The sequence below is a fragment of the Panthera uncia genome, chromosome E1 (genome assembly GCF_023721935.1).
Source record: "Panthera uncia isolate 11264 chromosome E1, Puncia_PCG_1.0, whole genome shotgun sequence".
NCBI classification, from domain to species: Eukaryota; Metazoa; Chordata; class Mammalia; order Carnivora; family Felidae; genus Panthera; species Panthera uncia.
The window spans coordinates 6,556,061-6,577,753 of NC_064814.1; the positions used below are offsets into that span (position 1 = coordinate 6,556,061).

The window sequence follows — 21,693 nt, forward strand, 5'->3', positions numbered from 1 at the left end:
CCCCCCCCCCCCCCCCCCCCCCCCCCCCCCCCCCGGGCTCCAAAGAGAGTTACAACGTTTTGGAGACATTCAGGAACATTTGAAAATGGACCACACAGTATTGCACGAACATACACTTTCTTAGATTGGTGATATTGCTGTGGCTATATTGGACAATGTTCTTTTTCTTAGGAGATACAAGCTAAAATGTTTGATGTCTACACCCTTCTTTCAAATGGTGCAGCAAAGAAAAAGAAAGAAAGAAAGAGCTAGCTAGCTATTCAAAGGTAAAGTAAATGTGGCCAAAATGTAGCAATCGCAAACTCTACAGGGTGAGCACAAAGTCTGGAAACATGGCTATTTTATTTTTTTACAGGTTGAAGATGTCCTTGATGACATTATGAATCCTTCCTCTTTCCAGACTGTACAGGCACCCTGCAACGAAAGCTATGTAGTTTACATTGAACTATCCTTTTAACTTTCCTGTAGGTTTGAAATCTTTTAAAATGGAATGTACAGTGGGGGAAGGAATCTCGGCTCTAGACTAAGCCTCGAGCCCCCAAATCAGGATTCTACTCTCCAGGGAAGGAACTTAGAAAAAGGAGCTGACGAAGGTCAAGGCGGGCTCCCTCCCTGGGCTTGTTGGGCTGTTTAAATAAAACCAGGCAATGGTTTGTGCAGGTAAAAGGCCAGGGGAAAATTACCAGGCTCTGGGTCTTTCCTGAATTCTCTTCCCCTCCCCTTTCCCTGCTTAGCTCCCTGCGACCTTCACTCTGGTGAGAGAAGGGGAGGGGAGGGGAGCCGGGGACGCAGGAGGGTCTGTGTGGCTCTGGGACCCCAGACATAACCCGGTTGCCAAAAGAGAAAGGGTAAGGCTTGCTCTGATCTTTCCCACTGTCCTCAGAGACCAGCAGGTGGCTGTACTGGGTATGGGCACGGGTCCAGCCGCACAGGTCGGGCCCTCTAAGTCCTGCCCTATGTTGGAGGGGCTAGAAGCCTGAGAGCTAGATTTCTCAGAATCTTCTGCCAGCCAGGATTTCCTTTGAAGCCCACTAATGAGAGGCACTTGCAGAAACCATTACTCCTTCTCTGGCAGCGGAAGGCAAACTCAATGCCAGTTTGCAAACCAGCAATATCCTCTCATGCACCTCATGGTAGCCATACCCCCTGGGGATACCAAGGAAGGGCACTGACTGGAACTGGGACGGCACCTGCCAGTGGAGAGCGTCAGTCCGGCCCCCAGAGCCCACCTGGCACTGTCCTGGGATCACAGAAACATCTGGTCATCCCCCTTGCCCAGGGGAGGGGGCTCTCTGCAGCCAGGCCTCTTGGAGTCGGGGCAGGAGGGTCAGCAACAGAGAGTCTAGTACAGCCAGACCCTCCCAGGAACACCGAAGACCCCTGGAAAACCAAGAAGCCTGGATGTGACTGCCTCAGTTTACCAACTTCAATCTTCACCATCCACCGGTACGAACCCCCCAGCCCCCACAGGCCCCTCTTCATGGGTCTTTTGCATTTTTCCTGGGGCTGTGGATCTGTAGTCAGGGCTCCCGGGGACTCCTGACATGCCCCCCCCCCCCCCCCACACACCTGTGATCCAGCAGCAATAGGCCCTGTACCAGCAAGGCCTTCACCTCCTGGCTTGATCCAAACACGTCCCATAGGCTCAGCTGGGATGCAAACCGCTGCCAGTGCTGGGAAACCGGAAGGGTGAGAGGGACAGGGACCGCAGGGTGGGTGGCTGGCTAGTCTGGGCACATGTCTGGGGGTGTGGTGAAGGGCAAGGGAGGGTCCCGTCCGCACAGGGGTCTCTGCAACGGACTCACGCACACCTAGAGCTGGGGTGGGGGTGGGGGTACCTGCGGCCCTCGTCCAGGGTTCTCACCACTGCCCCACACTGCCCGCCGCTTCTGCCCATCAGGGCTCGGCTGGGCCAAGGCCAACCTCCAGCTGCCAGCCCCAGAGGAACAGATGTGCGTATGTGTGTCTATGTGTGAGCACAGAAGAGACAGTGATTCCGAAAGACCCAGGAGAAGGAAGTGATGTGCCACAGCACCCCCCAGCCCTTACCTGGTGAGTGATCCCCACGTCTGTACGTAGCCCCATGGCCAAAACTTCCTCTAGCCTGGGAGAAAAACCATCAAAGTGTCTTGGAGAGGAGACCTGGCCGCACCCCCATTCTTCAAACCCTACGCTGGGATGTGTGTACGGGGGCTCGTGAGGCCATGCAGGATGGGGAGGGAGGGGGCAAGGCAAGGCAGGAAATTAAGTTGTGCCAGTAGGGATGGCTCTGGGGGTGCAGGCAGAGCCGGGGTAAACAGCCCTGTGCTCTCAGATGCTCACAGCTCCAGCTCGCCCAAGGGAACGCGCTTCCGGGTGCCGTGGCCAAACAGCGTCACCTCCTTCATCCAGTTGTCGGGCTCCAGGGTCTGGATCCGAGCCTCCCGGGTGTGGCCCCCGGCCCCCTGGGGCACAAATCGCCCGTGGGCCCCTGACGACATCAGCAACCTTTAGCGGCAGCTTAATGCTGTGTGTGCTCGCCAGATGTTAAATCGGTGGCTCTCAAAATGCGGTCCCTGGACAAATAGGCTGGAAACGTAAATTCTTGGGCCCTACCCCAACCCACCCTGCCCCACCAAACTCTGGATGCGGGGCTCAGCAATCCGAGTTTCAATTCTGATACACACTAACGAGTGAGCCCTACAGTGCCACAGCCACGATTTCAAGCATCTCGAAATACAAATTCATTAGCTCTACAAAGTAGTATTTTTTGCTGCACTTCACGTATAAAGAAACAGAGGCTTTGAGAGGTTAATAAGTGGCCCGAGATCACACAGCCGTGACATTCTGCTCCTGAGTCATCCCTTCTATGGTTCTCGGGGGACTCACCTGGCCCAACGCCAAGGTACTGACCACACTGCCAGTAAGTCCAATTGTGGGTACTAAGCGCCCCCTGTGGGGAAGGAGGGAATAGCCCGCTCAGCGAGAAGAAGGTGGGCCCGCATCTGCTCAGGTAAGGGGCACCTGGCTAGAATGTCCCCTGTCTCAGGCCTCGAGAGCACCCGGCAGCAACCTCCCACCCCACAATTCCCCACTCCCGGCTTAGGCTGCCCATCCCCCCACTTCAGCCAGCAGCCCAAGACTTACATTGCGGGCGAAGTTGGAGACCTCATACTGGCGGAAGCCTGCCTCCCGGAGCACCGCCCGTCCCTCCTGATACATCTCAGCAGCCACCTCGGGGTCAGGGGCGGGAAGGGTGCCCCGCTGCACCTGGGTGAAGAGTGCGGTGCCCCGCTCCAGGGTCAGCTGGTAGAGGGAGATGTGGTCGTCACAGTAGCCCAGCAGTTCCCGCAGCTGCCGGAGCCACGGCCCCGACTTCTGTGCCGGAAGCCCCAACATCAGGTCCACGGATACACGTCCGGGAAAGAGACGTCGGGCCTCTGCCAGTGTCTGAAGTGCATCGCTGGCCGAGTGTGTCCGCCCCAGCAGCTGGAGCTCCTTGTCATCCAGGGACTGAGGAGAGAGGGCCAGGTATAACACGGAGGCCAGCTCAGAGGCAGACGGGAACAGGTGACCGACCTTACTGTGGACAGATACACAGGACACAGCAGGGAGCCGCAAGCCAAGGGTACCACGGGCTCCGCCTCACTATGGTTCGCTATGTGCAAAGCATTTTTAAGTACTATCTAATGCATCCTTATAATCCTCCAACATTAGCTCCATTCTACAGATAAGAAAACGGAGGTTCAGATATGTTACATAACTTGCTCAAGGCCATACAATGGCAAAGTCAGACCTGGAATTTAGGACTGTCTGACTCCAAAGGCAAGAGTGTTTTTGTTTATTTATCTATTTATATATATTATTTTGAAAGTTTTTTTAATAAATGTATTTTATTTTGAAAGAGAGAGATCGAGAGGGTGGGCGGGGGAGGAGCAGAGAGAGAGGCAGAGGGAGAATCCTAAGCGGGCTCCACGCTGTCAGCGCAGAGCCCCGTGTGGGGTTCAGTCTCACGAACCCAACGTGAGATCGTGACCTGAGCCGAAATCAAGAGTTGGGACGCTTAACCGACGGAGCCGCCCAGGTGCCCCCGAGAGTATTTTTCAATTTTACTTTTTTTTTTTAACGTTTTTATTTATTTTTGAGACAGAGAGAGACAGAGCATGAACGGGGGAGGGTCAGAGAGAGGGAGACACAGAATTTGAAACAGGCTCCAGGCTCTGAGCTGTCAGCACAGAGCCCGACGCGGGGCTTGAACCCACGGACAGTGAGATCGTGACCTGAGCCGAAGTCGGCCGCTCCACCGACTGAGCCACCCAGGCGCCCCTAAATTTTACTTTTAAAGATACTTCAAACTCACAGACCGTTTGAAAGCCAAGTACAATAAACACCTTCATTTAGATTCACCGAAAAACATTTCACCACATCTGCTTTGTCTCTAAATATACGTGTATGTGATTACAATGCTGAGCCACTTGACGGTAAGTTACAGACCAGCACCGACCAAAAGAATTTTCTGGGATGACAGAAATGTTCTCTGTGTGCACTGTCCAATGCGGTAGACACTAGCCACATGTGGCTACTTAATTTCAAGTTAGTTACATTTAAATAATCACATTCCAAGTGTTTACTGACATGTGGTCAGTGGCTACTGTATTATTGGTCACTGCAGATATAGAACGTTTTAGGAGAATATGGTAGCCACTGACCACATGCTAGAGGGCACTCGCGATGTGGTTGCTTAAATGTAATTAACTTAAACGTTATCCCTCAGTATCCCTAAATACTTAAGTGTGCATTTCCTAAGAACAAGGACATTCTCTTACATAACCACAATCCAATTACAGAGTTCAGGAAATGTAACATTGACACAATGCCATTATCTAATACACAGTCAGAGTCAAACTTGTCCCCATAATATCTATTGGAGTAATTTCCTCTCCCCAGCCAAATCCAGGATCCAACTGGGTCACCCATTACATTCAGCCCTCGTTGTCTCTTTCGTCTCTTAGGCTAGATACACAGCCTTTGTCTTTCAGGCCATGACGTTTTTGATGAATACCGGCTGGTTGTTCTTAAAATGTCTCTTAATAAATTCTAGAGACCTGTCGTACAACACTGTGCATATAGTTACCAACACGGTTCTGTACACTAAAAAATATGTTAAGAGGGTAAACGGATCTCAGGTTATCTGTTCTTACCACACACACAAAAATTGTTTTTTAAGTTTATTTAGTTATTTCAGTAATCTCTACACTCAAGGTGGGGCCTGAACTCACAACCCCGAGACCAAGAGTTGCACGTTCCACCGACTGAGGCAGCCAGGCAACCCCAAAAAGTCTTTTAAAAAGTTTTTTTTATGTTTATTCACTTTCAAAAGACAGAGAGAGAGAGCACACAAGCAGGGGTGGGGCAGAGAGAGAAGGGGACACAGAATCTGAAGCAGGCTCCAGGCTCCGAGCTGTCAGCACAGAGCCCGACACGGGACTCGAAGTCACAAACTGTGAGATCATGACCTGAGCCGAAGTCAGACGCTCAACTGACTGAGCCACCCAGGCGCCGCCCCCCGCCCCAACCAAAAGTCTTTTAATTTAGATTTTCGTGATGGTTCCTCACAAGTAGATTTAAGATATACATCTGGGGCCAGAATATCTCAGAAATGATGTGTCTCTTTTGGTATATCCCATCGGGACAAAGCCCCAACCCCAAACTGTATGGTTAAGTGGCAGATGTATTAGAAGGATGGACAATACTGGGTATGGAAGTACCAGGAGTCAACCGGAAAAGAATATGTTTCTCCCCTACCTAAAAACCTTCAACAAGTCCCTTATCACCACCAGGCAAAACCCCAAACTCCCTTGTGTGATGCTCAAGGCTTTGGGGCCCTATCTTGCAGCCTGGCCTCCAGCCTCTCCAATGGCAAGTGACTCACAGCTCTCCAGAACATACAAGGCTCTCCCATTCCTGTGTCTTTTCCTCTCACACCCTCTCTCCTGTGGAACTCCTCCTCCTCAAAGATCATCTCCTCCAGGAAGGTTTCCAAGATTTCATCAGACTGAGACACCCTTCAGGCTGTACTCTGAAAGCTTTTTGCTGAGACTCCGTTTACTGGCAGCCTTTACCATGGTGCAAAGATCTGATGACCCTTCTGCCTCCTCCTATGTCTCCAATCATGTAACAAAAAATTTTTCTGAGCGTCTGCTATGTGCCATGCACTATGGTGGGTGCTTGGAATACTGTGATTAAAAAAAAAAAAAAAAAAGGTAGGCATGATCCCTGCCTCATGGAGCTTCTGGTCTAGCACAGCAGCAGACATGCCTCCTGGGCCCTGGCACCCAGAGGAGCCCAGTTAATGAATGTGACCAGAGGAGAGACCGCACAGAGGGTCTGGGTGCCCTGGGATGCGGTGGGTAAGATGGGTTACCTGGAGACCAATGGACAACCTGTTGATCCCTGCTGCCCCAAAAGCTGCCAGCCTAGAGCCTGGGGCCGAAGTGGGGTTGGCCTCCAACGTGACTTCGGAGTCTGCAGGCAGGTGGGCTGCCTGGTCCACCGCCTCCAGGACAGCAGCCACAGTGTTGGGACTGGCCAGACTGGGGGTGCCCCCACCAAAGAACACAGAGTCCACCCTGGGGAGAGAAGATGGAGGAGATGAGACTTGGGGGGAGCCCTCCCGGACGTCTGCACCGGTCCTAGCCGCTCGCCCAATTTCCAAGACCCCGCCTACAGCCCCAGCACCCACCGCCGCACGCCGCTGAGCCCCAGCAGCGTCTGCGCCTCAGTCACCAGACAGCTCCGCATGGCAGCCTCCTCCACGCCGCGGGGGACGTACTTGTTGAAATTGCAGTAGCTACAGCGCTTCTCGCAGTACGGCCACTGGGGGCAGGGGTGGAAGGGCCGGACGAGGTGTGACCCCAGCGGCTCCAGCCACTTGCAGGGTTCCGTCGCACGCATCCCCACCCCAAGGTCGTCAACAGCGGCTCAGCCATCTAAGCCACACAACTCCCCAAGGAAGATGGGATGGGGGATATTATGCCCCCTTCGTTAGGAGAAAACTGGGGCTCAGCGGGAAATCACTCGGTCAAGGTCACCGAACTGGTGAGCGCACCAAGAGACTTCAGGACTCCGGACCAGGACATTTCCTGGCCAGGGCACCGCGTCCCGTCCCAGACCTCGCCTGGGGGGCGGGGAGGGACGGCAGGTGGCTTCACGGCGTGACCAGCCGCCACGTGGACCCAGCCCCGCCGCCGCCGCGCCCCGCGAGCCCCGCCCCCGCCCCCGCCCCACTCACGTGCACGTAAAGCGCCGCGCGCGAGCTCGGGGGCGCAGGACTCGGGGATCCCTTGGCGCCCTCCGCGTGGCGGCGCCTCTGGGCCATTTTGGTCGCCGCCGCCCAGCCGCGGGCCCGGGCCCCGGGGAGCGCCATGGCGCCCGCTACGGCGGGGAGCGGCCTGGTGCGCCGAGAGATCGGCAGACAAGCTCCCGGGACGCACGGGAGTGCGCAGAGCCGCGCCAGCCGGGCCGCCCGGGCCGCTCCGGCAGGAGGAAGAGGGACTGCGTGACCGCGCGCCGCGTCCCCGGACGGGCTGGGAGGGCCCCGGGCCTCGCCTCTGCGGCGCCACCTGCTGGGCCCGGACGCGCTCACCGCGCCCGCCCGTCCGTCCTTTCCGGGAGAGGGTTGTGGGCTGAGCCGCCTCGCCTGCCTTTTGGCCCCCTGTCCGAGGGCGAGTTCCCCGCCCCATGCAGGAGCTCTTGGTCCGTTCAGTCCTTCACATTGTATGTGCCTGACTCAAAGCTGGGGACTGGGGACATCTAGATACATAAGATCAGGTCGCAGTACAGGTGCGACAGGAGAGAGACAAACCAACAAGAGACAGCAGGCAATAGATACTAACTCAAAACCTGCTGGATATCAGGGCAGTGTCCTCTGTACTGTGTGGCTGGTCTGTTGCAAGTGCCGTGGAGTCAGTGGGGAAGGAGAGGGCACCTTGGGCTGGATGTTGAAGGAGCAGAGATTCCCAAGGACAATTAGCTTGGCCAGCAGAGTAAGTTGTCATCTCCTGGGTCAGGCCCGCCTGGGCACCTGCTGGGAGGAAAGTCACAGATGGTGTACTTGGGAGGGACGGGGTGCAGGTGAAGGGCTGGGAAAGCAGGCATCTGAAGAACTCTTTGATAAAGTGGAAAGATCACGGGCTTTGGAGCCAGATATCTGGGTTTTAATTCCAGCTGTGTGGCCTTGGGTAAGACTCTGAACTTCTCTGAGTTTGTTTCACCATTTGTGAAATGGGGCAAGTGCCTATTTGGGAGGGTTGGTGGGAAAATTCCAAGAGAAAATACATATGAAAGCACCTAGCCTAGGGCTGGGCACCCAGAGCATGCTAAACTTAAGTTCGTTTTCTAAAAAGTAAAGAGGACGCCTCTGCTGCAGGGAGGTAGGTATTCAAAACAGCAGGAAAGTTTCCGCCTCTGTGAACTGGAAAGTGATGTGCCTTTTGGAACACAGCTGTTTTTATTTCTTGGGTCAAGCTACAGCAGCTTGAACTGGCCCAGCCCCTCAAGGAAGCCCCAGCTTCATCTTTTTTTTTGAAATCAAAATTGGGTTGGTTTTGGGGGGGGCGGGGAACACAGGATGTGGGATGATCCCTAAAGGGTATGGAGTTTCTTTTTAAGGTGATGAAAATGTTTAAAACTGACTTTGGAAAACTCATGTAGCATTTGTGTGTCAACTATATACTTCAATTAAAAAAATCGACTTCAGGGATGACCGCACGTATTTGTGAATATACTGTAAACCATCGATAGGATACTTTAAGTGGGTGAATTGGATGGTATGTGAAATTATATACTAGTAAATCTGTTATCGTTTTAATTTTTTTAAGTATTTTTATTTATTTCAAGGGAGAGAAAGCGCGTGCATGCAAGTGGTGAAGGGGCAGAGAGAGGGAGAGAGAATCCCAAGCAGGCTCTGTACCACCAGTGCAAAGCCTGATATGGGGCTCAAACTCAAGAACCGCAAGATCATGACCTGAGCGGAAGTCGGGTGTGTAACTGACTGAGCCACCCAGGCGCCCCAAGCTGTTACTGTTTAAAAAAAAAAAAATTTAACATTTATTTTTTGAGTGACAGACACAGAGCATGAGTGGGAGAGGGGCAGAGAGAGAGAGAGAGGCAGTCACAGATTCTGAAGCAGGCTCCTGGCTCCACGGTGTCGGCACAGAACCCGATGTAGGGCTCGAACTCACCAACCTCGAGTTCGTGACCTGAGCCAAAGCCGGGGGCTTAACCGACTGAGCCACCCAGGCGCCCCAAGCTGTTATTGTTTTAAAAAAGGATACTTCTTGCTGGACTAATCTGACAATAAAGTGAAAAAGCAATGATCTGGGTTCATGTCTCAAAGGGATCAAGTGAGGATTAAATGAAATAGATAATGCACACCAAAGTCAGCACCTTCGTGACAAGGAACCGGAGGGTCTGAAAGTGCCCCTCCCTTCTCCATCCCATAGCAGCTGTCAAGAGAGCACACCAGCAAGAGACCAACCAAAGAAAACAGAAGCTCTTTATGCCAAATCACAAAGACAGACAGGGGAATGTGGGAGGAGGGCAGCGAGGGCCTGGGAGGATCCCCCCCCCCCCCGCCCTTATTCACAGGTTTAGATGTTGTTCCATCTGCTGTCGAAGTTTGAATTTCTGGATCTAGAGGAAAAAGAACAGAGTGAGAGCCAGGCTCAGGGCCTCTGCCAACCATGGTTCCCAGCTGGCTTGGTTTGCCTGGGACTGAGGTGGTTCTTAGGGTAAAGTCGGGAAAGTTTGTGGCAAGCCAGACTCTTTTGCCCATCACGGAGGGAGGCATAGGTCGAGCCACCTGGCCTTCTGTACCTAGGACCCCAGGCCACCCTGCCCCTCTCTGGTCTCCTTTACTCACCTTTCCTGAGACAGTGAGGGGGTAGTTTGTGACAAACACGACGTATCGGGGAATCTTGAAGTGGGAGATCTGCAGACCAGAGGGAGATAAAGCGTGAGGATGGCGGGGGGGGGGGGGCGGGGGGGAGGAGGAGGGGGCAGTGGGCTGCCTGGCTGGCTGGCAGGCAGGGAGAAGGGGTTGAAGCACAAAGCAACATCAGCATGGGGCGCGTTGAGGTTCCCACCTTCCCTTTGCAGAAAGCCTTGATCTCCTCCGCTGTAGTCTTCTCCCCCTTTTTCAGGCGAATGCAGGCACAGATTTCCTCCCCCATCCGGTCGTCCTTCACCCCCACCACCTTGCAGCGCCAGAGACAGATGTCAGACATTGCCATGCCCATCCCTGTTTCTTGCTCCTGGGGGCTCACCTGGGCTCGCCTGGGCTGGGTGCCTCACCTGCACTTCCTGCACCTGTGGGTGTGTGTGAAAGAAATCTTCAAGCTCGGCGGGGTAGATGTTCTCACCGCCCCGGATGATCATATCCTTGGAGCGGCCCACGATCTTGCAGAAGCCCTGATTGTCCATCACGGCGATGTCTCTGTGAGGAAAGCCCAGGGATGACCTCTCACCTCTGCCTCTTCTGACTGGCTTAGTCATCAAACATTTATTGAGCACCTATTGTGTGCCTCACACTGCCCTAGACTCTAGGGGATATGGCATAAATAAGACGTTCTGGATATATGCTTTGCGTGGCTAACTTTTTTTTTCTTTTCTTTTTTTTTTTTTTTTTTATCATTCAGGGGTCAGTTTATTTTTTTTTTAATTTTTTTTCAACGTTTTTTATTTATTTTTGGGACAGAGAGAGACAGAGCATGAACGGGGGAGGGTCAGAGAGAGAGGGAGACACAGAATCGGAAACAGGCTCCAGGCTCCGAGCCATCAGCCCAGAGCCCGACGCGGGGCTCGAACTCACGGACCGCGAGATCGTGACCTGGCTGAAGTCGGACGCTTAACCGACTGCGCCACCCAGGCGCCCCATCAGGGGTCAGTTTAAACACGCCCACCTTAAAGAGGTTTTCTCTGACCCCCCCCCCCAATCTAAGAGAAGCTCCTGTCCCCACCACTGCTGCTTTCTTTTCTCTGACCCTGTTTTACTGTCTTCCTGGCGTTTATCAATGTCTGAACTGATCTCTTTCGTATCTGTCTTCCTCCCCAAGACGTGTGGAAAGTCAGGGCAGGACCCTGTTCATCTTGCCTTCCCTTGGACCACCAGTGTCCAGAACAGTGCTGGCACATCGGAGGTGCACGATAAGAATTTGTTCACTCGAGGGGCGCCCGGGGGGCTCAGTCGGGTAAGGGTCCGATTTCAGCTCAGGTCATGATCTCGCGGTTCAGGAGTTTAAGCCCCACATAGGGCTCTCCGCTGTCAGCGTGGAGCCCGCTTCGGATCCCCTGTTCCCTTCTCTCTCTGCCCCTCCCCAAGCTTGTGCTGTCTCTCTCTCTCTCTCTCTCCCCCTCTCAAAAATAAATAAAACGCTAAAAGAAGAAGAAGGAAAAAAAGCTTTGAGAAAAAATTGTTTTTCTCAATTGACACATGACTCTTGGCTCAGGTTTTACAGACACCCGTATAACGCCCTGTCCTAGGCGCTCTCACCCACGCTGTGTTTGATCTTTTTGGGTGCTCTGTGCAGGGAGCACGATCATCCTCATCTGACACATTTTGGAAATGAAGTCTCCAAGATGTGAAGGAGCCCTCTTGACAAACAAGTTCTCTTTGTGTTAGTTTGATGTTTCCAGCTAAGACTCAGGCCCTCCCCCCACCCCCTCCCCCCACCCACCCCCAGCCTCTCCTCTGCCCCCAGCTGCCTCCTCACCCTGTGTGATACCACTTGTCCTGTCCAATCGCTTCCTCGGTCTTCTGGGGCTCGCCCCAGTAGCCCAGCATGACGCAGTACCCTCGGATGCACAGCTCCCCGGACGTGTTCAGCTCGGCCAGCGTCCCCGTCTTCATGTCCACAATCTGGGCCTGGGACCGGGCAACTTCAGGCTGGGGCCTCCTGCCCTCTCGCCTCAGGATGGGGGGGGGGGCGCCTCGGGATGGGGGGAGGGGGGAGCTTCGCCTTTCCAGCCCCTGGCTCTGCCCAGCCCAATCAGTGAGAGCTGCTCTGGGTCAGCCCTCAAGGTGCAAGGGGCCCTCAAAGGGACAGGCTGCCTGGGAAACTAAGTGTTTATGCCAAGCAAAAAGACGGGCTCTGTAGAAGGCAGGGGCGGGGGGTATGGGAGAGAAAAAAAACTGTGTAGGAAAAATCTCTGTGCTCTGGCTCCTCTTTGAGGCCATCCTGGCTGCCCCTGAAACAGACAGTGGGGCTTGGCAAAAACACACCTCAGACAGGAAGGGAGGCTGCGGGAGTTCAGCTGGCAGCTGCTCAAGGCCACTGTTCCAGCTCTTTCCTCTCAGGCCTTAGCCTCAGGCTCAGAAAAAGCCCTAGGCCAGGCCTGGGGAGGACCTTGCTGCTGGGGGCTCGGGGTGCTCTTGGCACCTTGAGTGAGCTGTGTGGCTGTCTGATAGAAAGAAATGGGGGTGCCCGGGTGGCTCAGTCAGTTAAGCGTCCGACTTCAGCTCAGGTCATGATCTCACAGCTCGTGGGTTCGAGCCCCGTGTCAGGCTCTGTGCTGACAGCTCAGAGCCCGGAGCCTGCTTCCGATTCTGTGTCTCCCTCCTTCTCTGCCCCTCCCCTGCTCACGCTCTGTCTCCCTCTCTCAAAAATAAAGATGAAAAAAAATTTAAGAAAAGAAAAGAAAGAAAGCAATAAATGTCCCCAAGGAATGCGTCCCAGTGGAGTGATAGGAGGTGGGGTCCAAAGGTCTCCGTCTGGGGCTAACCTCTGTGTGAGGCATAATTCTGCCCACACTTTCTGCCTTCTGTTCCACAGTGTCCTCGGCGAAGTTCATGAAGGTCACGGGACTGTTCTCTGTTGTTCCGTAAGCCACCTAGAGGGTTGGGGGAAGGTGTTTGGAGGGAGCACTGGAGCTGCAGTGTGAAGGGTGAGCTACCCTGGGGGGATGTGAAGGAACCCAGGAGAAAGTGGAGGGCAGTGGGGTGATGGGAAAAGAGGCACCTCGGCAGAGGAGACTAGCTCAACTAGCAGGGGCCCCAGGTCTGAAATAAAATTGAGATCAAGGAACATTCTTTTCTAGCCAGGGCTCTCTGTTTCTTGCTTCCTGGAGCAGCCATGTGCCTGAGCCCATGGTTCCCTGCGTTCCCGACGCCCCAGCCTTCTCTCCTTCCTCCCCAGGCTGTCTCAGCACCCCCTCCCTGATTTCAGGCCGCAACATCCCCTCTCCCTCCCTTCCAAACTGAAGGTCCCATAAACTTGATGAGAAAGCCAGCCTGCATTGGCCCAGCTGGAAACTGCACAGACACAACCCACCCACCCGCCTGAAACCCCGAGATCAATGCCTGGCCTTGTGGTGGGTGACCCCGAAGCTTTGGAGAGTTTCCTGTAAATGTATTTCCATCACAATTAAAATATAGCCAGAGCAGGGTTTAAAAGCCAGTCACACACACACACACACACACACACACACACACACCCCACTCCCACCCAATACTTCCAGTGGTTGGAACATCCTGAGCAACAGAAAACCAGAAGCCAACCTTGGAGGAACCTAAATACCATCAGGGAATGTTCTGAGCCAACTATGACCCCCGTCTAAGGCAACGGGTGAAAGGGGCTTAGGAGAGGGGCTAGGTACCCTGTAATCTAGGCTCCTGATCAACACAGACAACAGACCTTTGTCCATCCTCCACCCCACCCCACCCCACTCCCCACTTCCTCTGTGGTAGCTGGCACACCGCTGGGGCCCCTCCCCTCCCCCTCTCAAACCCAGACAACAGCCTCTACCAGGCAGCCCAGGGCTCCTACCCTGCCTACCTACCCTCCCCTTTCCGCAGGAATCCGGACACCATGGCTGGCAAATGGACACACAGAGACCTGGTCGGCTGGGGGACGGCTGCCCACAGGACCTAAGCTGTCCAGAGCTGATCGCTGGTAGCCAGGACCTGACCCCCCTCCCCCCCCACCTCGCCATAGTCCTGGGGCCACTGCCCAGGTGTGGCCTCTGCCAAGTACACCTTGGCGCCACTCTGGCCGCCACCCTGAGAGACCCCTCAGGGGCAGGTCCTGACCGCCGGCGGTGGGGATGAGGAGATGGAGATATTTTAGGGAAATGAAGGAGGGGGTCGGGGAGAGATGGTGTGACTGTGCTGGTTCAGTTGTCCCCGCTCCGCGACTGTGGTCTTCAGGTGTGTTTGCGAGTTCTACGGGTCACCCCCCCTCCCCCACTCCCCGCCCCTGTTCCCACATTTCTGGTTAGCCTTCAGCAGTGGAAAAACGGGATGGGAGTGCAGGGGACAGAAACTCAAGCCCGGGACTGGGCGAGAGGGGCCAGAGACCACACCCCAAGGGTGGGGAAGGAGCGCCCGTCGCCTTGGGGTTGGCCGGCCGGAAGGGGGAGCCCGACGCCAGCGCGGCTCGCACGCTCGGCCGGCGCCGCACAAGAGTGCTATTAAAGCGCCGCCGGCCGGCCTGCCGACCGCGGCGAGACTCGCGTCCGGCTGTCCGGCCCCGCTTCCTCCCTCCCCAGGGCCAGGGCTCCGCGCCGAGCGTGTATTGGGGGGGGGGGGGGGGGGGGGGGGGCGGCTTTCAGGCGCAAACTTGAGCAAACAAATACGTTCGGGAACGCCTCCACTCTCCGGTGTGAACTTGGGGCTCTGGATGCACTCGTATCCCCCAACCCCCCCAAAGGATGGGGAAAGGAGATGCGGGGGGGGGGGGGGGGCGGGAAGGGTCGGGAGAGAGGCAGGATCTGAGAGAGCAGGAAGAAAGGGGCCAGGGGCCAGGACGAGGCTCTGGGGTCACGGTCCCAGCCCCCGCCCCCCCCCCAACCTCGCACGGTCGCCAGCTGGGGGCAGGGCCCCGCCCCTCCCCGTCGAGGGCGGGGGCGCATCCCTGGGCGGGAGGGAGTTAAGCCCGGTGGCCTGGATGCTCCACGTAGAAGCTGGCTCCGGCTGCAGGCTGCGGTCAGGGCCACCGTATAAATAGGGCGGGAGACCGGAGTGCCCAGGACTTGCCGCTGCCCGCGCCCCGCCGCCACCGCTGCCCCCCGGCCCCCCGGCCCCCCGGCGTCCGGCCATGGCCCGTCCGTTGCTCTTGCTCAGCCTCGGCCTCCTGGCCGGCCTGCTGCCGGCGCTGGCCGCCTGCCCCCAGAACTGCCATTGCCACGGAGACCTGCAGCACGTCATCTGTGACAAGGTGGGGCTGCAGAAGATCCCCAAGGTGTCAGAGAAGACCAAGCTGCTCAACCTACAACGCAACAACTTCCCGGTGCTGGCCGCCAACTCGTTCCGGGCCATGCCCAACCTCGTGTCGCTGCACCTGCAGCACTGCCAGATCCGCGAGGTGGCCGCCGGCGCCTTCCGAGGCCTCAAGCAGCTCATCTACCTGTACCTGTCCCACAATGACATCCGTGTGCTGCGCGCCGGCGCCTTCGACGACCTGACGGAGCTCACCTACCTCTACCTGGACCACAACAAGGTGACCGAGCTGCCCCGGGGGCTGCTCTCCCCGCTGGTCAACCTCTTCATCCTGCAGCTCAACAACAACAAGATCCGCGAGCTGCGCGCTGGCGCCTTCCAGGGCGCCAAGGACCTGCGCTGGCTCTACCTGTCGGAAAATGCGCTCACTTCGCTGCAGCCCGGCGCTCTGGACGACGTGGAGAACCTCGCCAAGTTCTACCTGGACAGGAACCAGCTGTCCGGCTACCCCTCAGCCGCCCTCAGCAAGCTGCGGGTGGTGGAGGAGCTGAAGCTGTCCCACAACCCCCTGAAAAGCATTCCCGACAATGCCTTCCAGTCTTTCGGCAGATACCTGGAGACCCTCTGGCTGGACAACACCAACCTGGAGAAGGTGAGCTGCCAGCTGCGGAGCTCTGCCCGGGCTCCTTTTCTGCCTCGAGGCCCAGGGATCCAGGGCCACAGCCGGGCACCGTCCCTTCTCCCCTAAAATTGCTTCTGTCTCTCTGGCTGTCTCCAAGGTGAGGAGCTTTGCCACCTCTGTCTCTCATCTTGTCACATCCTCACCCCTGTCCCTAGTCTCAGCCACCGCCCTCCTAGGATTCCTACTTACGGACAGAGTTGGGGCTGCCCTGGCCCCTCGGTTGGCCCCTGGGAGGCACATCCAGTGCTCCCCAACCCCCTGCTGTGGGCAGGAGCCACCTCTTCCTGTTGGGCCCTTCCATCCCTCCTCTGCTGTTTTTTTCCTGTCTCCAGCAGGCCTACCACCCCATAAAGGAAGGTTTGTTTATTGAGAAGGTTTCCAGAGGAGCTGGGCAAATCAGGCCCACAAAGAGACCCTGTTCTTGGGGGGGGGGGGGGGGGGGGGGGGAGATTGGCAAAAGGGGGGGGGGGGGGGGGGGGTGAAGGGAAAGCAAGTAGCTGAGGAAGAAGACCTCCTCCATGCCCCCCAGAGGCCCTGGCGAATGTCCCCCCCACCCCGCCCCACCTCCCAGTTCACACACAGACACACTCCGCTGCGTTCTCAGGTTCATTTCAACGGAGGGGGCCCAGGAACTAGGGGTTTCCCCAGGTTGCAGGGATGGCCCCATGCACTCTGCCAAGGGACAAAGGCAAAAGCCCCATGACACTGTCAGCCTTTGGCACAGGACTCCGGCTGTCTCCATACAGGGAAGACTGGCTGGGCCGCACTGTCCCCCAGACCACTGACTGCCCTTTGCCCACCGCAGTCACCAGACCCGTCTCCTGGCTGCATCCTTGCTCAGCCCGTCCTCCCCCGTGATACCCAGGTGGGGTTGCCTTGGGTGGCGGTGGAATCTCTCCGTGGGACTGGAAAATCACTCTGGTACAGGGGCTTCGGCCAGGAGGTTTGGGCGAGGACCAAGGCAAGGTGTAGAAGACCGTCATCAGAACAGTCTGGTTACCAGGGAACTTCACACCCCTCCCTGAGCCACAGAGATGAGGGCAGAATCATACCTGGATGGCAGCCAACTTTGTCTGGGTGGATGCGGCCCGCCCTTCTTCAGCCCCGGCCCCTGCAGACATGAAGTCGGATTTCCCTGTGGGCCACCGGTGCCAGAGTGGCCTTTTAGTGGGTCGCAGAGCAGGGCAGTAGGGGCTGATCTGGGGCGGGGGCGGGGGGGGGGGAGGGGGCGGTGCGGCCAGGCAGGACTGTGATGCCTGGGCCAAGATGCGGGCACCAATAGAATGTTTCCTCTGGAGCCGTCCAGCCTGGCCAAAGGCTCCACCAAAGAGGCTCCACAAATAGCATCTGGCAAGCAGTGAGGGAGCAGTGAGGACAGAGCTGGGGGAAGTCCCAGGACCCTGGGGCTGCGGGGAGCCTGGGCCCACTGCCCATCCCACCAAACACTGACCAGCTTCACCGTGTGCCAACGCAGGCCGCTGGAGCCAAACTCTGGCTGCCTCCCCAGGCCCAGTGTTTGTGCAGGGAGTGTGATGCCAGGGGAAGAGGAGCTGGGTGTGGTCCTGCAGCTACTGTTTACTCTCTAGTGTGACCCTGGGCAAGAGGCTTGCCCTCCCCCCCCCCCCCCCCCCAGCACGCCCAAACCCGCCCCCCATCTGCATTTTGGAAATAACACCACCTATCTCAATCGGTGGCTGTATGGCTTAGGTCATCTGAGACAGTTTAGCCTCAGGAGCCACCGCTGTGGGACCTTAGAGCTGGGAGAGGCTGGACACCGGGGCTGGGGTCCTCACTCACGTCCACCTCACTCCCCAGTTCTCGGACGGTGCTTTCCTGGGTGTGACCACGCTGAAACACATCCACCTGGAGAACAACCGCCTGAACCAGCTGCCCTCCAACTTCCCCTTTGACAGCCTAGAGACCCTCACCCTCACCAACAACCCCTGGAAGTGCACCTGCCAGCTCCGGGGTCTTCGGAGGTGAGAACACCCCCACGCTACCCGCTGTGACCTGCCCTCATGGGATGGAGTGGAGGCACACTGGCCCTGCAGTACGACGTCTGGGGCACATGTCCTAGATCTGCTACCTAACAGGTGTGGGCCCTAGGCGTTTGTAAAATGAAGATGACAGTTCCAAGCTATCCTAGAGATAAGTTGATCTTGGCCCCCTGGCTCACTGTCCCCTCCCCCCCCCCCCCCCCCCGCCCCCTGCCATCTCTCCCCCAATCCCAGCGACTCTCTGTCTCTCTAGGTGGCTGGAAGCCAAGGCTTCCCGCCCTGATGCCACTTGCGCCTCACCCGCCAAGTTCAAAGGCCAGCATATCCGTGACACCGATGCCTTCCGCGGCTGCAAGTTCCCCACTAAGAGGTCCAAGAAAGCCGGCCGCCATTGAACAGGTGGGGCACGGGTGGGCAGCTCCCCTATTCCCCTCTCCGGAGATTCTAGCAAGTGAGGAGGGGGTCCCAGGATACTCTGTGCCCACAGAGGGGCATGCATACTCTCCATTTGTGCAGGGAGAGGAGGGGAGGACTGAGGCTCCCCTCTAGAGGAGAAAATGACGCTGCCTGGGACTCCCACCATTCTCTGCAAGCTTTGTCAAGGCTATCGGGCTTCTGACGCTGAACCTTGCCTCACTGCAGGTCCTGACTCAGCCGGTCCTGGTGACCGGCCTCTGCCTCCAGCTGGAGAAACTACTGACCTTCCCATCTCTGATCCCCACCTCTCCCCACAGCCTCTGCTGATGCACAGAGCTGTTCACACCTAGACACGTCCTGGCAGGGGGACTCGGGCACTCCAGCACGAACCCAGCTCCCCCTGACGGTGAGAGCTCCGTCACGCCTGGCCCCACCGCCACGGCTCCTCTCAGAGAAGCTATTGCCAAGACCCCAAGTCCTTCAGAACCAGAACCCGAATCCTCCTTCCCTTTGCTCCCCTGGCCTTGCCCTTTGGAAACGAATACCAGATCTTTGCCCTACTCCTTTCTTCCAGAAAGGGTCTTGAGCCCATACCCCAACTCCGCCAGCCCCCTGCCTGCCAGGACACTCTAGCGGGATACTGGTGCTTTGCCGCATACCCTCCCATGCTGCCCTTCTCTTCCAGATTTCCATAAATATAAATTTATGTATGTGTAATATTTACTCCCCTGTCACCTATTTCTATGACTCGCCAGCTGCTGATGAGGTCAGACTGCACTTTCTCACATCTGCTTTCTGGAAGGAGGGCCAACCGAGAGGGTCTTCCTTGGAGATCTGGCCCGAGCTCATCCCTACAGACACAGTCTGTTCTCACCCCGGGCCTGGCCTGCCCCCTGCCCGCAGCCCCAGCCCAGCTGCCACTCACCACCAGCTCCTTCATGTTTAGCTTGTCGATGATGGCTCGGATCAGCTCTGGGGGTGCGGGGGACCCAGCAATCACACCTGAATCAGAGAGAAGACTGACACAGCTCCCTGCTTCTCCAGGCCCTGTGGACCCCCTCACCTACAGCTCCTTCTAGAGCAGAACATTCCCCTCTTGCCCTTGACCCTGGACTTGTTCCTACACCTGGCACTTGGCCTTGGCCTGGTGTCCAAGGACACTGGGGATTTGCCTCCCTCCCACCCGCTTTTCTGCAATGTCTTGTTGCCTCCTAAATAAGAGATTGGGCACATATCTAGCTCATCAGGTCAATCCTGGCTTGGCTACCCTTGGCCCTACCCCACCTCCACACATGGACGAGATGTCGTAACTGGAGAAGTCTGGCTGGTTCAGAATGTCCACGAACATTGTGGGGGTGCCGTACAGGATGGTGCCTCTGTATAAGGTGGGGGGAGTCTCAGAATCAGGCTTGGAAGTAGAAGGGAGCTCCCTCTTCTTACCCACCCCACCCTGAACCCCCCCTCCGCCAGAAAGGGCCAAGGCTGTATATGTGGGAAACAGGAAGGAGAAGCTCTTTGGAGGCAGGAACTCGTCCTCCCCTGGGAGTCCCCCACTACCCCTGTCTCCATTTCTCTGGGCTGAAGCGGGCACACATCTCAGAAAGGGATCAGAGCCCCGGAGTGAGGAATCGGAGGGTCTCATCGGCCCCTGGGGGGCTACCCACTGATGCCCACCTCTCTTTGCTGATGGCCTCCAGCGCCTTCTTGCCATCAAAGGTCGGACAGGGTAGGATGAGGGTAGCACCATACATTAGGCTCACCATCGTGCCCCCCACAGAACCCAGGCAGTGGTACAGGGGGCTGGGCAGGATGATCCGTAACTCCTCTGATGTCTGGAAATGGAGGCAGAAAACTGGTTCTACCCCGGAGCCAGAAGTGCCCCCCCAAACCCCACCCCCAGCCAGTTCCACTAGCCAGCAGGGGGAGCCCAACAACCCCACCCCCTGCAGGGCCTGGGCTAGCCCCCTCACCTTTAGGTGCAGCCTCAGCCGATCCCCTATCATGTTGGAGTTGTTGACAATGTTGTAGTGGGAGAGTGTGGCCCCCTTGGGGCTGCCTGTCGTCCCCTGATAAGACAAGCAGGTGACGCTTGGCTCCTGCTCCCCATGTCCTTCCCACCCTGGGCCACCATATGGGAGAGCACCGGACCGGGAGTCAGGAGACCGGGACCAGTGTCCCTGATCCATTCATTCATTGAACGTGTGTTCACAAAGGTATACCATGTGCCCACACGGTGCCGGGTGTGATGATCCAGAAATGTGGAAGATAAGGTCTCTGTTCTTATGCCACTCATCAAGTGGCTCAGAGAACTCTGGCCCAGCGGCAGATTCCCTCTCTGGGCCTCAGTTTCCTCATCTACTAAATGAGGAGGCACATCGGTCAGCTCTGGCCTGACGTGGCCCAGTGCACCTGCCTCCATGCTGAGGAAGAGAGGGCCGGGGTGGGGGTGGGGGGGGGCATGTGACAAGGACGCCAGTTGGCGATGTTTCCCGGGGCCGAGAGGACAGCTAGGGCCGGCCCCAGAAGAGTGTCCGCGCCCTGGGCCTCTTCTGTCATCTCCTCATTCTTGGGGAAGGGTCACAGGGGCGGGCAGGGGTTAGCAGGCCAGCCGGGGCTTGGGGCCTGGAGACCGCTGCCCTACCGAGGTGAACTGGATGTTGATGGGGTCGTGGCAGGACAGGAACTGCTGGGTGTACCGCAGCCGGGCCAGATGCTGCTCTGTGCTTCCAGCTGCCACCACCTCATCAAGGAGCAGGGTCCCCGGCAGAGGGTCGTCCACCGAGATGACTGTGGTCAGGTCTGGGAGCCTGCGGGGAGGGAGGGTAGTGAGAATCAGGGGCTGAGGGAAGGCCCAGGGAGACACCAGCCTCATCCCTGGGGGGTGGGAGGGGATCAGGGGGCCAGGGGGCCACACCACGCGCCCCCTTCCCAGTGTGGGAAAGCCCCACCTCTGACTCTTCAAGGCCCCCGGCTGGGCCTTCTCCAACTCTGGGCAGATCTGCTTCAGGATGTTGTAGTATTGCTGGGTCTTGAACTGCTTGGGGAATGTGACGGCTTTGCAGCCTACCTGTGGAGGGGGAGCCCCCCGCCCCCCTGGTCAGCTGGGAGCTCCAGGCGGGGGCTCCGGGCTAGTTCTCACTAACAGTGACTCCTTCTCACACACACACGCCACCACCCCGACACACGCAGGTGCCACACACACGCCAGCTCACACGCCTATTGCCTCCAACACACCTGTGCTGACCCCGGGACACACACGCCGGCCTTGGGTCTGACCGACCACCCTCTCCTCCCCCCGCTGCAGACCTGAGGACGGATAGACTCTGGGTGTTGCACACCTGTGCGTGGCCTCTCTGACCGCCCCCGCCCCCCCCCCCATCATCCCCCTGGTTGGCTGGCTGGCC

The 21,693-nt window shown here is 57.2% G+C and overlaps 3 protein-coding genes across 5 annotated transcripts in view; 1 reads left to right on the forward strand and 2 right to left on the reverse strand.

Annotated features, from left to right (window-relative positions):
* Positions 1-36: 36 nt before the first annotated feature.
* On the reverse strand, positions 37-7,773 carry RSAD1 (radical S-adenosyl methionine domain containing 1). Of its 2 annotated transcripts, XM_049635845.1 has the most exons (10): positions 7,271-7,773; positions 6,722-6,855; positions 6,404-6,608; positions 3,127-3,492; positions 2,869-2,932; positions 2,323-2,470; positions 2,050-2,104; positions 1,570-1,673; positions 1,230-1,380; positions 37-414 (listed from the first exon to the last, which is right to left on the reverse strand). In XM_049635845.1, exons 1-9 carry the CDS (start codon positions 7,403-7,405, stop codon positions 1,263-1,265), a joined length of 1,329 nt encoding a protein of 442 aa, XP_049491802.1. In that variant the 5' UTR covers positions 7,406-7,773; the 3' UTR covers positions 37-414; positions 1,230-1,262. The 2 variants fall into 2 exon arrangements, with proteins under 2 accessions (XP_049491802.1, XP_049491801.1); XM_049635844.1 differs by having other exon boundaries at positions 37-1,380.
* Positions 7,774-9,517: 1,744 nt separating this feature from the next.
* Positions 9,518-21,693, reverse strand: part of ACSF2 (acyl-CoA synthetase family member 2) — a 34,542-nt gene continuing 22,366 nt past the window's right edge. The window contains exons 5-16 of the mRNA XM_049635843.1: positions 21,238-21,356; positions 20,931-21,096; positions 20,260-20,355; positions 19,964-20,121; positions 19,574-19,665; positions 19,215-19,291; positions 12,760-12,867; positions 11,751-11,902; positions 10,333-10,474; positions 10,125-10,235; positions 9,902-9,970; positions 9,518-9,672 (exon numbers count right to left, since the gene is read on the reverse strand). Of these exons, the coding sequence (XP_049491800.1) occupies positions 9,622-9,672; positions 9,902-9,970; positions 10,125-10,235; positions 10,333-10,474; positions 11,751-11,902; positions 12,760-12,867; positions 19,215-19,291; positions 19,574-19,665; positions 19,964-20,121; positions 20,260-20,355; positions 20,931-21,096; positions 21,238-21,356 (1,341 nt within the window). The 3' untranslated portion in view covers positions 9,518-9,621. The remainder of the gene's footprint in view (positions 9,673-9,901; positions 9,971-10,124; positions 10,236-10,332; positions 10,475-11,750; positions 11,903-12,759; positions 12,868-19,214; positions 19,292-19,573; positions 19,666-19,963; positions 20,122-20,259; positions 20,356-20,930; positions 21,097-21,237; positions 21,357-21,693) is intronic.
* CHAD (chondroadherin) lies at positions 14,648-19,013 on the forward strand. Of its 2 annotated transcripts, none has more exons than XM_049635846.1 (4): positions 14,648-15,845; positions 17,691-17,854; positions 18,126-18,271; positions 18,515-19,013. In XM_049635846.1, the coding sequence occupies exons 1-3, from the start codon at positions 15,072-15,074 to the stop codon at positions 18,265-18,267; spliced, it is 1,080 nt and encodes a 359-aa protein (XP_049491803.1). In that variant the 5' UTR covers positions 14,648-15,071; the 3' UTR covers positions 18,268-18,271; positions 18,515-19,013. The 2 variants fall into 2 exon arrangements, with proteins under 2 accessions (XP_049491803.1, XP_049491804.1); XM_049635847.1 differs by having other exon boundaries at positions 18,607-19,013.

Excerpts from the sequence above, each read along its gene's own strand:
- CHAD (XM_049635846.1), top strand. The coding sequence starts at position 15,072 with ATGGCCCGTCCGTTGCTCTTGCTCAGCCTCGGCCTCCTGGCCGGCCTG. Across the intron at positions 15,846-17,690 it reads ACAACACCAACCTGGAGAAG|TTCTCGGACGGTGCTTTCCT; the intron begins GTGAGCTGCCAG and ends CTCACTCCCCAG. Across the intron at positions 17,855-18,125 it reads CAGCTCCGGGGTCTTCGGAG|GTGGCTGGAAGCCAAGGCTT; the intron begins GTGAGAACACCC and ends CTGTCTCTCTAG.
- RSAD1 (XM_049635845.1), bottom strand. The coding sequence starts at position 7,405 with ATGGCGCTCCCCGGGGCCCGGGCCCGCGGCTGGGCGGCGGCGACCAAA. Across the intron at positions 6,856-7,270 it reads GCGCGGCGCTTTACGTGCAC|TGGCCGTACTGCGAGAAGCG; the intron begins GTGAGTGGGGCG and ends CCCTGCCCCCAG. Across the intron at positions 2,933-3,126 it reads TCTCCAACTTCGCCCGCAAT|GGGGCGCTTAGTACCCACAA; the intron begins GTAAGTCTTGGG and ends CCTTCCCCACAG.